Source organism: Cornus florida, unplaced genomic scaffold (genome assembly GCF_030987335.1).
Source record: "Cornus florida cultivar Cherokee Brave unplaced genomic scaffold, ASM3098733v1 CherokeeBrave_3.0.0_Hap2_Chr09, whole genome shotgun sequence".
NCBI lineage: Eukaryota > Viridiplantae > Streptophyta > Magnoliopsida > Cornales > Cornaceae > Cornus > Cornus florida.
In genome coordinates, this window is record NW_026775579.1 from 36,462,671 (window position 1) to 36,478,332 (window position 15,662).

At 35.9% G+C, this 15,662-nt stretch overlaps 1 protein-coding gene across 1 annotated transcript; it reads left to right on the forward strand.

Moving 5' to 3' along the window:
* The first annotated feature begins 800 nt into the window (after positions 1 to 800).
* On the forward strand, positions 801 to 2,528 carry LOC132272485 (B3 domain-containing protein REM19-like). Its single transcript, XM_059773627.1, has 4 exons — positions 801 to 863; positions 1,240 to 1,561; positions 1,675 to 1,820; positions 2,289 to 2,528. The coding sequence occupies exons 1-4, from the start codon at positions 801 to 803 to the stop codon at positions 2,526 to 2,528; spliced, it is 771 nt and encodes a 256-aa protein (XP_059629610.1).
* The last annotated feature ends 13,134 nt before the right edge of the window (positions 2,529 to 15,662 follow it).

Here is a 15,662-nt window from a genome sequence, read left to right on the forward strand (position 1 = left end):
TTTAGGTCGTGCAGTTGTGAATGGTGGTTGGTCGTGCAGTTGTGAATGGTGAGGGCAAGTTGCAATTGACATTATTTCTGTGTAAACTTGAGTCATTACCAAAATCATCAACATCACAATCAAGCAGAAAGGGAAAGATGTGGACATTATTTCTTACGATAAAACCTCAAAATAACCCTAATTCAAATTTTTTTTAACACTCCAAAATATCAAATGCAACTACAAAATTTAAATAATAATAATAATAAAAAATAATATGGAACAATACCAAAAATAATCAAATTGCACAGCTTTCATATAGTAGATTTCCAAAGAGGTCTAATGGGTATTTTAATCAATTACTATTTTAGTTTCCTTTCAATTAACGTTGTCAGCCTGTCACCCCCTTGATAGTTGGGGATTTTTTTTTTTTTTTTTTTTTTGTGTGTGTGTGTGAAGGGGTTTAATGTTGTTCACCCAAAAGAAAATTAAGTTATACTTAAATCAAATGTTTTTCATGACATTCAACAACTCATTGGAGTTGGTAGATAAAAAGACAATAAATCAAATTTGGGAAGAGATCTATGTGAAGGTTGGATTTTATTCATTTATAAATTTAAATTGGTAAGAAATGGAAATAAATAAATTGTAATATATACCATTCCATTGGATAAGAATTATAAAAACAATCCGTTTCATTTGAAACTTATCTGAACTATTCTGGATTCTGAAACTCTAATGTCACAAGTTGCTTGGGCTCTATCCCATTAGGGTTTTAGGGTTTTTACCCTTCTGTACGTAGGGTTTTGGGGTGAACAACAATGGTGAAACGAGGAAAGAAGTTCTTCAAAGTTTATCTCCCAGGTCAAAGCACTCAACAACTGGTAATCTCTCTTTTTCTTACAACTAACAACTACTACCAATCTTGTACCATGATCGATTGTTGAGGAAAATGATAGTTTCGTTACGAATTTTTTTTTTTTTTTTCATCTTATAACATGGACCATAAGATTATAAGGTCAATTTTCAATTCTAAAGCAATATATTGAATGAGTTGCACTTTATAAAATCAAATGAAACGTAGTGTATCTCTCTATACTGCTGTACACTATTCATTTAGCTAAGAAATTTTATATAAATGGTGCAATGGGTGATATAAACTCACAGTAATTCTTTTGTGATGGCTATCATAAAAATAAAAAGAAAATCATGAGGACTAGCTTAACTTTTATTTTTAAATTAACTTTTGATCTGTTATAGCGAATTCCTCCGGCATTCATCAAGGAATTCAATGGAACCATACCTTCCAAGTCTACAATTATGAATCATGGAAGGAGGCAATGGAGGGTGGAAATGAACATGGTTGGTAACAATCTGTATTTTCAAAATGGTTGGCACAAATTTGTGGGAGACAATACGTTAGAATACGGAGATTTTCTAGTATTCTCTTATTTTGGTAGTTCAAAGTTTTATGTCAAAATATTTGGAAAAAGTGGCTGTCTAAAGGAGGTTCCAATCCCTACTGGGAAGACTACTCAAAAAGCACTTACAGTTTTCCAAGAAAATCAGACATTTAAACCCAGTAAGTACATGTTAATTTCTAGTGGAGCATACAAGTTTCCAACTTGCCTCAAAAGATCATAAGAGTATTTATCATATATATAGCTGATGTATAAATATATACATATAATGCAGGAAAGTCTGAAGAAAGAGGCAAGCAGATAGCTATTGAAGAGAATGATGGAGCTCGTAAAGCAGCAACAAAATTCGACTCTGCATATCCTTTCTTCCAAATAGTCATAAAACCATCTTATTCAGCTGAAATTAAGGGTTGTTTTCTGGTAAGGTTATAACTCCAACATTTTTTTACCAAAATTCAACCAGAACACACACACACAATTCATTTATATAGCTTTTACATATAGTAGGATAAGGAACTTAAACTCTTCTATTAGGCCACATTACTCACCAGATCGAATACTTATTGCATTGTTTGTGAAAAAATGACTGCTGACCATTGTCACAACTCAGCATTTGGGAGTCACAAAGTAGAACCAATTTCATCCGAGACATGAGAGTTCACAGTCGATCGTTGGTAGCATTTCTTTGGAAACATTTCTATAACTGTATCAGAGCTAGCTAGCATTAACTAATTATTAGGGCAAGGTGATGCAAACGAAAAAATGGCTTGAAATTGACAACTATATGTACAAAAGTACTTTTGATGTCAAGCTAAAATTTTTGTTATCCCACTTGTTTTGATTTGTTCACATTGTATATCATATTATATAAACTTGTAACTTGTGCAGAATATACCATTTAGGTTCTTCAAGGAGTACATGGAAAAGGGTAAAGAGAATGCTGTTCTTCATGTGTCAACGAAGTCATGGCCTGTGAAAGTGAAAATCTATCAAAATCGCCAAGCCAGGTTTTCTATGGGTTGGGCAGCATTTGCTAAAGATAACACCCTGAAAGCCGGAGATGTTTGTGTCTTTGAGCTAATTAAGAGAGATGATTTTGTGTTGAAAGTTTCTATCGTGAGGGGTTGAATGTTTGCTTATTATTTATATATATGTTGAATCAATGTTGACAACTTACTATGATCATACACTATATGTAATATGTTGGATATGGATTATGTTGAAATTGTTACAGTCCTAATCATTTAAGCTCAAGCATTGAAAGGAATGCAGGAAAAGAAAATTGAGATTGGCTAAAACTGGAAGCCCAATGCCTCTCTAGCTTCAAATGACAACACGTCTTGTTTGTTAAAGCAGATTTGTTAGCTTGAGCTATGTTTTTGTGTTAGTGCATGTTTGGTGTTGAGGGTGAAATCCACGCGGTCCGATATGACACCGTTTTCCTGCAAAAGAGAGAGTAGAAGATCGATGAATCTTGACGGCACCGGTGTAGTGCCTGCCAAGAACTCTCCGACGATCAAGTCAGTCACCGGAGGTCTAAAAGAAAAGCAGGGATTTAATAATAATTTTTTATTGTACCTTTATTGACTAGTAGAATCTTATTCTTATAGTCGCTCTCCCTTAGTTCATTTGTGGGATCAGGAGAGATCCGTGTGTGCGGGATCAGAGGAGATCCGCTTATGCGAGATCAGAGGAGATCCGTTTGTTGCCAGATTTGTCGGGGATATGATTTAACCCTTTTGACTTCCTCAAATTGTGCCAAAGTTAACCACGTCATATTTCATTATCTTTGATAATGAAATATTATCATTCTTATCCAATGGAAATATCATCGTTCGAAAGTCGAAGAGGTTTGGCGGCTGATTAACACTTAGTTGCCTCTATCGTTAGGTTAAGGTAGGTCAGGTTTATTTTTCCTTATCAGTTGCCCTCCATTCCCAAGCTTGCTCGTTTAGCTTTGGGAAAGTGAATTTTTTTTTTTTTGCCTCTGGCATTGTTCCCTCGAAAATAGTGCTCGCGGGGTTACTGTTCACATGAACAGTAGACTTTTTTTTTTGGGGCCCTGGGCATTGTTCCCTCGGGAATAGTGCTCGTGGGTTACTGTTCACATGAACAATAGACTTTTTTTTTGGTGCCTCAGGAACAGTGCCCGCAAGTTACTGTTCACATGAACAGTAATTTCTTTTATTTTTTATTTTTTATTTTCCTTTGAGTACTCTTCCCTTGAGTAATATTCCCTTGTGTACTCTTCCCTTAGGTAATGTTCCCTTGGTACTCTGCCCTTGGGTAATGTTCCCTTAGGTAATCTTCCCTTGGGTACTATTCCCTTGGGTACCCTTTCCTTGGGTAATGTTCCCGTAGGTGCCCTTCCCTTGGGTACTCCTCCATTGGGTAATCTTCCCAATGGTGGAATTAATACAGATACCAAATCAAGGTTCTGTTTTAGAAGGGCATGGATTCAAACCCATGGTCAATAACTTTTAGTGATGTAAAACTGGATTTTTCTTTTGAAAATCCAATATACTAGTTGTAAACTTTATGGGTTTCAGTCAGCCCATTCCTTGGGTACTATTTTTGGTACCCTTGGGTATTATTCCCGCAGGTAAGTTTTTTTTATAGGCTTCAGTCAGCCCATCCCTTTGGCAAGGGAATAAATTTTACGAGCTTCACTCAACTCGCCGTTCCTTTAATAAGGGAATTAGGTTTTACGAGCTTCACTCGGCTCGTTCCTTTAGTACAAGATATTTATTTACTATTCCTTATAGTATAGGGATATTGATTATGGGATTCATTAAACCCGGATCCTTTTAGTACATGACATTTATTTACCATCCTTTATAGTACGGGGATATTGATTACGTGATTCATTCAGCTCGAACCCTTTTCGTACATGACATTTATTTAATATCCCTTATAGTACGAGGATATTGATTACAGGATTCATTAAGCCCGGGCCCTTTTAGTACAGGTTATTTATTTATTATTTCTTATAGTACGGGAATATTGATTATGGGATTCATTCAGCCTGAGTCCTTTTAGTACATGACATTTATTTACTATCCCTTATAGTACGGGGATATTGATTACGTGATTCATTCAGCCCGGGTCCTTTTAATAAAGGACACTCATTATCATCCCTTGTAATACGGGAGGTAGTCGTCTCATCTCTCTAGTAAATGAAGGAAGCTTTAATTATCTCACCCTTTTGTGTAGAAAGAGTAGTCGACTTCTTGTCCCTTTAATAAGGGAAGAATGTGTTATTAGCCCTTGGTCCCTTTAATGAGATAAATAGATTATTATGAGCTTAATATTACCACATAGGTAGGTAACTGAAAACATAATATTTTATTGCGTAGAAATTGAGAGTCATCCATATCATTGGTGATGGTAACTTTATTAGAAAATAAAATAACACGTGAAACGATGAACTGAGATGCCCCGGTCTTTATTCTGAATGACTTAATAAGGCTAATTCTAGTTGTGAGACAATTGTTAGTTGGTATACTTATCTGAGTCATCTTCACGATATGTCTTATCGCTTTGGCTGAAGAATGATCTCTTATAGCTGGTATCATTTTCATCCCTGGTAAGAGGGGCTGACCTCTTCTTGTCCTCTCATTCCTTTCCCTTCCGTGCATTCATGGCGTCTTCAGCGTTCATGTGTTTTTGCGCTTTGATCAACAAATCTGCTATGCTGGTGGGAGGTTCTTTAGATAAGGCGAACAAAAATCTAGAGGTTTGGAGTCCTCCTATGAAAGCGGTCAAAGCCACTTTGTCGTCCACCTCTTCTACCTGCAACATCTCTGCGTTGAATCGGGTGATGTATTCCCGGATCAACTCTTCCTTCTGTTACTTCACGGTAAGCAGGTAGGTGGCCGGCCTTCTATGCCTCTGACCTACAATGAAGTGGCTTACAAATTGCTTACTCAGTTCTTCGAAGGTGTTGATGGTTCCTAGCTTCAGCTTGTTGAACCAAACTCTTGCTGATCCCTTAAGTGTAGTAGGAAAAGCTCGACACATGATTTCATCTGGCACGGCGTGTAAATGCATAAGAGCTTGAAAGGTCTCCAGGTGATCGAGGGGATCTTTGGTCCCATCGAAGCTTTCGAATGAGGGCATCCTGAACTTGCTCGGCATGGGGCATTTCATAACGGCGGGGCTGAATGGCAAGTTGGTCCTCTACACCAGGTCATCTATGGCGGTAGGACTTTTCCCTTTCATAGCTTACATTACATCTTTCATTTTTGCCATGAGATCCTCAATCTGTAGGTCGAAATAGGTAACTTTCTTTGTCTTTTCCTTGACACAAAAAGTTGTGCCTATCTGAGACTAGGAATTCCACGGGGGCAGGGAAGGAGGTTCTCTGTGTCGGATTCTGACTTGGCTTTGTTCTGCCTCGAACTTGTGAGAAGGATTGTTTTCTCGGTCCTCCTCGTGTTGTCCCCTATCATTCAAATTGGGAGGATATGGGTCGGACAATTCTTGTTGAGGTGGTGGTCCCACTAGGATAAGATGTTGCAGGATCTCTGCATTTTGTTGGATCAACTAGTCCATACCCTAATTTAGAGTTTAGACCTATAGTTCTAATGCTGCAAGCCGTTCCTGGTCATTCGGGACGTTTGGGTGTTCACCCGACCCTTCTCTTTGACTGGATCCCTGCAACGATGTTTCTGTTCCAGTTACCATACCAGACCGCAAATGCATATACCCAACCAAGTAATTGATTTAAGGGAATCGTCGTTTCCCACAGACGGCGCCAACTGTTGAGGGTGAAATCCACACGGTCCGATAAGACTCCGTTTTCTTGCAAAAAAGAGAGTAGAAGATCGATGAATCTTGATAGCACCGGTGTGGTGCATGCCAAGAGCTATCCGATGATTAAGTCAGTCACCAAAGGTCTAAAAGAAAGGCAGGGATTTAATAATAGTTTTTTGTCGTACCTTTATTGATTGGTAAGATCTCATTCTTATAGTCGCTCTCCCTCAGTTCATTTGCGGGATCATAAGAGATCCGCTTGTGCGAGATCAGAGGAGATTCGCTTATGCGAGATCAGAGGAGATCTGTTTGTTGTCAGATTTGTCGAGGATATGATTTAACCCTTTTGACTTCCTCAAATTGTACCAAAGTTATCCTTACCCTATTGAACCACGTCATATTTCATTATCATTGATAATGAAATATTTTCATTCTTATCCAATGGAAATATCATCGTTCGAAAGTCGAAAAGGTCTGGTGGCTGGTCAACACTTAGTTGCCTCTATCGTTAGGTTAAGGTAGGTCAGGTTTATTTTTCCCTATCATTTGGAATTTCTAGAACTTATAATAAGCACTCTTTTTAGGATGTACATTAGGAAAATGTTGTGATACATCACTAACTAACTGGAGGGGACCCGACATTGTTGTGCAGGAGAGGATTTTAGTTTATGAGGAAGCTTCAGTTTTTCGTTGGAGATCATGCTTTCCTTAAGGTGTACGTCACTAATGCATGGATTATTATGTAATTTGATAGGAAATGAAAATTAGCTCCTAAATTCATTGCCTTCAAGGTATTGGAAAGAAGTGGGGAGGTAGCTTAGAGACTAGAGGGTAGTTGGTTTCATCGTGGGTGAGTGACCTAATAAGTAAGTTTTTTTTTTTTTTTTTTTGAAAGGTAACTAATAACTAAGGGTTCGTTTGGCATGCGTAAGGGTGGCAAATGGGCAGGTTGGGCCGGGTTTGGGTTGGATTGAAAATGGGCGGGTCAACATGGGTCAAAACCCATATTCAACCTATTAAGAACGGGTTAAAAATGGGCGGGTTAAAAATAGGCGGATCAATCCATTATGACCCGTGGATTAATTAATTATTATTTTTAATTTTTTATATTTTTTTATTTTTAAATTTTATTTCTTATCATTTAAATACGTTGTCAGTATAAACAAATATTAGTCAGGATAAATATGTATTATGTAACCACCATTGAACATTGGTACGCTATTTTGGCTTTTTATGGCTTCCCATTCAACATAAATGGCATTTAAGCATTTCTTCCAATAATACTTATTTAAGAATATTTATTTATTTATTTATTTATTTATTTATTTATTTATTTTTTTTTTCTCTATAAACAAGCTGAAATTGGATTAAAACAACAAATGTTGTACTATGGGGCATATTCCTAGATTAAAAGGACCAACAAAAACAATAAATGAGTATTCCAATTGCTATCAAAAGAGCCACATCCAAGGCAATAAAATAATTATGATCCAGAAAACTGATTGAAAGTTATTTGATACAAAACAAGCAGGATTCAGTATCATAATAAGATTGAAGTCATGAATAAATCTTTACTTGTATCACTCCAAAGAAAATTCATTGAAACATGGGCATTATCCAAACTAAAAATATGGCTTTGGAGAAAGGAGCATTGGTCCCTTGGGCGCTGCCCCCTTATTTATTTATTTTTTTAATTTTTAATTTTTTTTTTCAAAAGGTTTTAATTTTCTTTTTTATTTTTTAATTTTAATTTTAATTTTTTAATTTTTTTAAAATTATTTTTAATTTTTAATTTTTTAATTATTTATTTTTTTCAGAAGAAATTTCTAGAAAGAGAAACTTAAAGAGGGGAGATTGATGAGAAACAAATTTAGAGAGAGAAGATTGTGAGTGAGAAAATTTTAGAGAGAGAAATGAGTTGAGTGCAATATAGAATAGATGTGTGTTGTGTGTTTAGTATGTGATGGGTGAAATATGGGTTGAATATGGTTAACCATATTCAATCCATCTTAACCCATCTTGACTCTCAAATTAAATGGTTAAAAATTACCTAATCTATCTTGACCCTCAATTAAATATGGTTTATCCATAACTATTAAAAAACGGACGGATATAGGCGGGTTGATTGTTCCTGACCCATTTTGCCACCCTTAGGCATGCATTATGATATTATTTTTTTGATATTAATATTCAAAATTTGGCCCATATTATGTTTGGGATGGCTTATATTGGTTTGAAATAGTTAATAACATATTACATTTTTTGGCCAAACTCATATCACCAAATTGGTAATATTGTGTGTTTTGATATTGTAGTGTAAGAATTAAAGCAAATTTTTGAATTTCTCAAAATAAATTTTCGTTATCAAACATGATTTTGATTTCTATCCAAAACACTCCTACAACAAAAATTTATTAATAGTATTAGCCCATCCCAAAATTAGTCCATCCAATCAAGCCCAAGTCAACTCAGCTACCATATTAAAATAAAGGCCCAAACCAAATAAGCCCAGAGCTAGCCCTGACCCACGGCGACAAAGCGTCGCCTAGGGCATCAAAATTTATAGGCCCATGGATGATGAGCCACCAGAAGAAAAAAAAAATGTTTTTAGGGCAAAAAATTTTAGTAGTTATTATTTTGATAATAAATTATTGTATTTTGTTAGTTTGAAAACTCTAAACATGGAATATCATTATCATTATATCATAATCAAATCTGTTAAATCCTACAACTTCAGTACCAAAATTGTTTTTTTGACCCGTAGATTTGACTATTTGACTAGTTGGTTATTATATATATATGGGGCAAATCATTTCAGCCTCCCCAATCGCCTTCATCTCTATTCTCGTTCTCAACTCTGAACTTCCCCCCCCCCCTCTCTCTCTCTCTTTCTCTCTCTCTCTGCAACTGCAAAATCTATAAGAATCAGAAGTTCAAAACCCATATATTTCAGTTTATCTATATGTCTGCAAGAATCAAAAGTTCAAAACCTATTACCTATATCAAAACCCAGATCGGCATATCATTTCAGATTGTTCAAACCCATATCTTTCAGTTTCCATCGCCGGCTATTCCAGTTCGGGTTCGCCGTTCGCAAGCTTCAGCAGCTGTCTCTCAACTCTCAAGCTTGCCCCCCATCTCTCTCTGCAACTGCTAACTTTGTAAGTATTTTAATTTTTTTTTTTTCTAAATCAACTAATCAATCTCTATAATTCTTGTTTTGCAAAATAAATCCGTCAAATTTTTTATCATCTTTTTTAGATAAATTTTTTTTTACAGAATAAGAAAAAAAAATTTCCATTGCATTTTGAGGTAATCACCGTAATATTATTTTTTTTTTTTTTTTTTTTTTTTTTTTGTCAATTATGTCTACAAGAAAATTTGAATCTGGGCATGAAAAAAGAAAAAAAAAAAAAAAAAAAATTCTGAATTGGATTAGATATCTTCAGAGATTGATCTAAAACAATTTTTATCAACATGCCAAGCTTTTTGAAGATGGAAATCCTTTCAGAACTAAAAAAAATCATAACAAGAACTTTGACACGCAAAAGTAATTAATATAGGGTAAAGCTCTAAAGTTACTTCTTGAAAATTAAAATACTTACAAAAAACATGCTTTTGAGTGAATTCCATAGTGTTGGAGGGGGCTTGCCATGAACTACCTCACACTTTGCTTCCACTATTAGATTCTCAAATAGGATTACTAAATTGGTCAAAAGAAGAGATAGGATACTGAGTGGTGAATTGTTCAGAAATAAATTGTTAATATATTTTTTTTTAATTACCCAAATAGGATTTTCTATGCTTTAATCCATCAATTGTCTAAAGAAACATTGTTAGTTAACTAAAATTGAATTAAACAATAGTTGATTTTGGTTGATATATTTTGATTTGATTTTGGTTGATATATTTTGATTTAGTCCACCTCATTGAGAAATCCTGGATGTTTTGTTTCACATAGAAATACAATCTGTATAATGCACGAAGGGTATATTCAATCTTTCTGCCATATTTTTATTTTCAAATTTTGGTTTTTGATTTTCTTTTGTTATTAGAATGCAGAATATCAAGATATTGATTTGTTAATTTTAAAAATTATTCCTAAACTAATGCATTGTACTTTGTATTGGATTAATTTAACATAAGAGCTGAGTATAATATGTACTAATCACACCTATATGTAATCACACCTCTTTCTACGGATAGGTGTCCAACATTTTGACCGAAAGCATAGTTGGGTTGGGTTAATACATGATGCAGAGAGTACTTAGATGGTGGTGTTTTAATTGTTATGAGTGAGATTGTGAAACATCTTCCTCACAACTTAAGTGTATTCCTATTTTTAGGGTTATCATCGGGCCTTAACATTTAGTAAGAACAAGGTTCAAGAAACATGCCTCCTCAGTCATCAGGTTACTAACTCTTAACTTTTTCTAAAATTTTAATTGACATTTTTAGCTATTAGTTACGTCTATTTATTCATGTTTTACATACTGATTTTTTGTTTTTGTTTCTACATTCATATATATAATATTGTTATGATGTGATGCTCAAACAATTTATTAATGGGAATTAAAGACTTGGAAGTTTAGTTTTCAATTTCAGAATATATATTTTACAAGTTTATTAACGCTTTTAAAACTTTTCCTCTTTTGTCCTAATAATATAGGTCTCTTTTATGAAAGAAGAGAGTTGATTGGAAATGGGTGGAATAGGGAAAAAGAAAATAGGTATGTTTTTTTTTGCCTAGCTAATTATATAAATCCCTTTACTGTTGTAGCAGTGATGCTGGTTTTAAAATGACCAATTATGATAGGAAGTCTCTTTTCAGTTTATCTTAATCAAATGTATATCTATAGCAGGAAAAAGAAACGAGTGAAATCATATCACCGCCGAGTCCTAGCAATCCAGGGTTCTGGCCCTTTTCGAAACATTTAGTACTCGTGTATGACATCCAATGTCCAATTACCATGTTGTCAAATGAGATAGAGCTATCAAATGACAACGTTTCTAGGATCAAATCACCTGCAGAGTGTTGCCCAAGTATAGACTCTAGAGCGCGCGCGCGCGTGGGAGGGGGGGTGAATAGAGTCTAAGCAAACTAAGGTCAATTTTTCAATATTGATTTATCAACTAGAGTTAAACTTAACTTCTTTGGCAAATATTGAATGATGCAAACTGAATTTAAGCTTTAATTGTCAATCTTTATGAAGAAAGAGGCATATCAAGACATACATGAAGCAATAAATATGAGAGATAAAGATAGAAGTTGCAAACATGTACTCAGCGATTTTAGCGAGGTTCGGAAACTCCTATTCCTCGGCTTAAGACCCCTCTTGAGACTCCCCAATTCACTAAGGCTTCTCCTTGCGGGTGGAGAGCAAACCTTTTACAAGAAGCACCTTCTAACTTCTAAGTGCTAAGAGATACACCTTCTCTTAGTCTTCCTTGAGCTACACCAGCTCTTACAAGTTTTTGAAAAATATAGATGAAGTACAAGATGATCTCTCTCTCAGATCTGACGTACAAGATTTATCTCACGCTAGAGTATGTATGAATAACTTGAAGCTCAACTCTCTTTTATGATATATAATGTGTATAAAATGATGATGAAAGGCTTTGATTGCTAGTAGATCTTTTTCAATAAAATGCTTCAACCTTTTATGAATTTATTCAGTCATTATATACACTTTTAGATGATGTCTGATACTTTTCTAGCTGTTGGACACACACCCCAAGACAGAAATGCCCATTTGAATTTTGAAATGCGTAACTTCGGTCGACCGAAGTGAAACTCCCTTGAGTTTCGGTCGTCCGAAATGGTTTTTTGTTTGGACACCCTTCTCAGTACTTTAGCTTCGGTAGACCGAAGAGGAACCCATGTTTATTTCAGTTGACCGAAATAGTTTCAGGATTGAACTTCACCCTCTTGGTATATCTATTTCGGTAGACCGACGTGAACTCTCAGTTATTTCGGTCGACTGAAATAACTATTAGTTGGATCTGTATATTCATTTCGGTAGACCGAAATGAAATGATGATTTATTTCGGTAAACCGAAATAACTTGAAGCTTTGATCCTAACTCTTGGTTCATTTCGGTAGACTGATACACAAGTGCTTCTCATTTCGGTAGACCGAAATGGATTCACATTTTCATATAAGGATATGCTTAAGTTCTTTGTTCCTTAGTCATGGTAATTGAGATGACATACATAATGTTGGAGAATTTGAGCTTCAAGATATTCATATACACTTTAACAAAGCTTCCTAAGAAACTCACCAACCTAGCTAACCCCATTTAGATGACTTGACTTTGACTTTTGATTGCTTGGTCCTTTGCTCATGCCTTGGTGTTGCTTCTTCAGTTTTGTCCCTGTATTGTAGTGCTTGTTTTGATGAATGCTTCGCTCTGTAATTTCACTCAAGAAGACATTAGTAATCATAGAACATCATTAATGAATTATAATCATCAAAAATCTTTGATTCAAGGTCAACAATCTCCCCTTTTTCGATGATGACAATTCATTGATGTGTTCGTTAAATGCGAAAAAGTATGTGAGTGATTCTCCCCCTATCAATGTGCATAGTCTTGATAAATAAGAGATTTACAAATCTCCCCCTTTCCTTGTGCAATCATTTAACCATCATTAGAATTGAAAGCATAACATATTTAAGGCATATAAGCAAATCATAAAGAAATTGAAGACATGAAAGCACATAGATTTTAATTGCCAAAAACATGTATTTTCATTGATTCACAAATTTAAGGTCAAGATACATCATCTATTCCCCAATGACCACTACAACCAATGTTTCAATTACAACTACAATCAGCATTACCATCCACAACCTACATTAGCAACTCTATCAATTTTTCAACAGTCATAAAAGTCACACCAACATCACCAACATCAACAACCACTAACAACATCAACCGCATCAACCACCAACAACACATAAACTCTCCCCCTTTAGCATTCATCAAAAAGATAGGAGGGGGTATGAGATCATCAAAAGTGAGGAAGTCCCATGACACTGAGATCGGCAAGGTTTTTCTTCACAAGATCGGCTTCATTTGCTACTTCCTCTAGTTAAAAGCGCAGGTCGAGAATGTGTTCCTTGTTCTCTTTGCCAAGGGCAATTTGTTCTTTAGAAAGAGTAAGATTCTCAAGTAGAAGCTTACGGATGGACCGTTCGTCAGAGGGAGGGATATCAATGGATTCTTGTTCTTCCTCTTTAACCTCAGCTTGTTCTACTTCCCTTTCTTCATTTCTATCTTCTGCAACCTCTTCTGCCTGAGGTTCTACCATATCAATATTATGGTCCTCATACACTGGATCTCCATGTTTGGGATCATACCAAATATTGTGTGCGGATTTTTTGAGACCTATTTGACTTAGCAATTCTTGGTCGACTCTGTAGAGGTTAGTGAGCTCCTTTTTGTCCTCGCCTTCTATTCGCACTCTTAATGCTCGGAAGATTAGGGTAAGCGGCATAGCATAGAAGAGGTGAGTTTTTTTTTTTTTCTTGGTGCAATCGATCATATAAAGATGAGAAAAGTGAGATCGAATTTCTTGCCATTTAGAACACACTAGATAAGAAATGCCTCCAGGAATGAGACATCAGAGCGGCCACTAGATTTAGGAAGGATGCAATGAATGATGACATGATAAATGAGACGGGCTTGTACCGTTAATTGACTCGCATAGGTTTTGTCAATATTGTTAGTAGGAAATTGGCTCATTTGTTGAACGGCTTGGTAAGGGTCAAACCCTTCCCCGTCATACCAGTCATAAGCAGTGTAGTAGGTAATATCGCCATGAGGAAGGTTCAGAATGCAACGAATGGCTGACAGAGGGAGTGTGATCTTGGTTCCTACAACGAATGAAAGGAAGGTGTTCTCTCCTATGATCCTCTGAAGATGAGTATAGAATAGCCTGACCAATTTGGGGTAGATAGGAACTTTGATAGACACGAATTCACCTAACCCTATGGCTTCAAAGAGAGAAAAGGTATGTGTGATGAGTTCCTCAGTGTCATGTTCCTCAAAAAATTTTCCTTTTTAAACTATTTTGTGGAGAAACTTGGTTTTGTAGACTTCTTTGAACTCAGGCTCATGGAATAGACGCATAGCTGGGGCAGGGTAAGGGTCGGAAGGAACAGGATTTGAGGGGTTAAACCCTCCAGCTTCAGTGTCATGTGTGAGCTTAGATCTCTTCTCTTTATCAGGTTTAGAAGAATTTTTTCTGGGTGCCATTAATTTCTGTTGATAGATTTGAGTGTATGTGAAGTGATGACGGAACTAAAGGCAACACAATCTATCTTACAGTGATGCAACAAGATGATATTGACTGAAAGAAAACACTTCTAACTTAGAATGAAGCGAAGGAGTTGAATAATCTCAGTAGATGAGTCCTTTAAATAGATGATAATTAGAGATGTTTAAACTTAGGAGAGAATATGACGAAAAGATGAGAGAGTTCAAAGTGCATCTTACCTTGAGAGATAGTGAGAGATTCGCAGGAGAGGATGAAGGAAGAAAGTCGCGGGAGTTTTGCACGATGAGAGGCGCCTCAGGGAGCGAGAAAGATAGGGTTTTGAGGTTTGAAGGTAAGAATGAGATTCACGGGTCTTTAACATTCAAAGATGGGCCATATGTGATGGGGCCCGGAGGTTCGGTCGACCGAAATGGCTGTTGAGAGGAAACTTCATCCTTATTTCAGTCGACCGAAGCATGGTTTTGGTCTACCGAAATGCTGATCCTGAGAGCAAAATTTGAAGTGTTGATTTTGAGAATTAGCAACTATTATGAATTTCACTTTCTATAGCCATTCCGATTTCTCGACGAAGTGTGCAAAATCTGTCTTCTTGAAGTGGCTTCATGAGAATGTCCGCTAATTGATTCTCGGTGTTAATGAACATCAATTCAATGTCACCTTTTGAAACATGATCACGTAGGAAATGATATCTAATCTCAATATGCTTTGTTTTAGAGTGCTGAATGGGGTTCTTTGATATGCAAATAGGGCTGGAATTATCACATTTGATTGGGATTTTGTCAAAAAATAAACCAAAGTCTTCCAGTTGTTGTTTGATGTAGAGAATTTATGCACAACAGCTGCCAACAACAACATATTCAGCTTCAGCGGTTGATAATGCAACTGAGTTTTGTTTCTTGCAAGACCAAGATACAAGAGATTGACCTATAAAGTGACACACGCCGCTTGTACTTTTTCTGTCAACTTTATAGCCAGCAAAATCAGCATTCGTAAATCCTATGAGTTCAAAGGATGTGTGTCTAGGATACCACAAACCTAGGTTGATAGTGCCATTCAAGTATTTAAAGATACGTTTGACACCATTCAAGTGAGATTCCTTGGGACAAGATTGAAACCTATCACATAAGCACACACTAAACATAATGTCCGGCCTACTAGCCGTTAAATATAGAAGACTCCCGATCATTCCTCTATATTTCTTAATATCAACTTCCTTACCTTTCTCAT

Coding starts and splice junctions, on each gene's coding strand:
- LOC132272485 (XM_059773627.1), top strand. CDS start 801: ATGGTGAAACGAGGAAAGAAGTTCTTCAAAGTTTATCTCCCAGGTCAA. Junction 864..1,239: donor GTCAAAGCACTCAACAACTG/GTAATCTCTCTT, acceptor GATCTGTTATAG/CGAATTCCTCCGGCATTCAT. Junction 1,562..1,674: donor AAATCAGACATTTAAACCCA/GTAAGTACATGT, acceptor CATATAATGCAG/GAAAGTCTGAAGAAAGAGGC.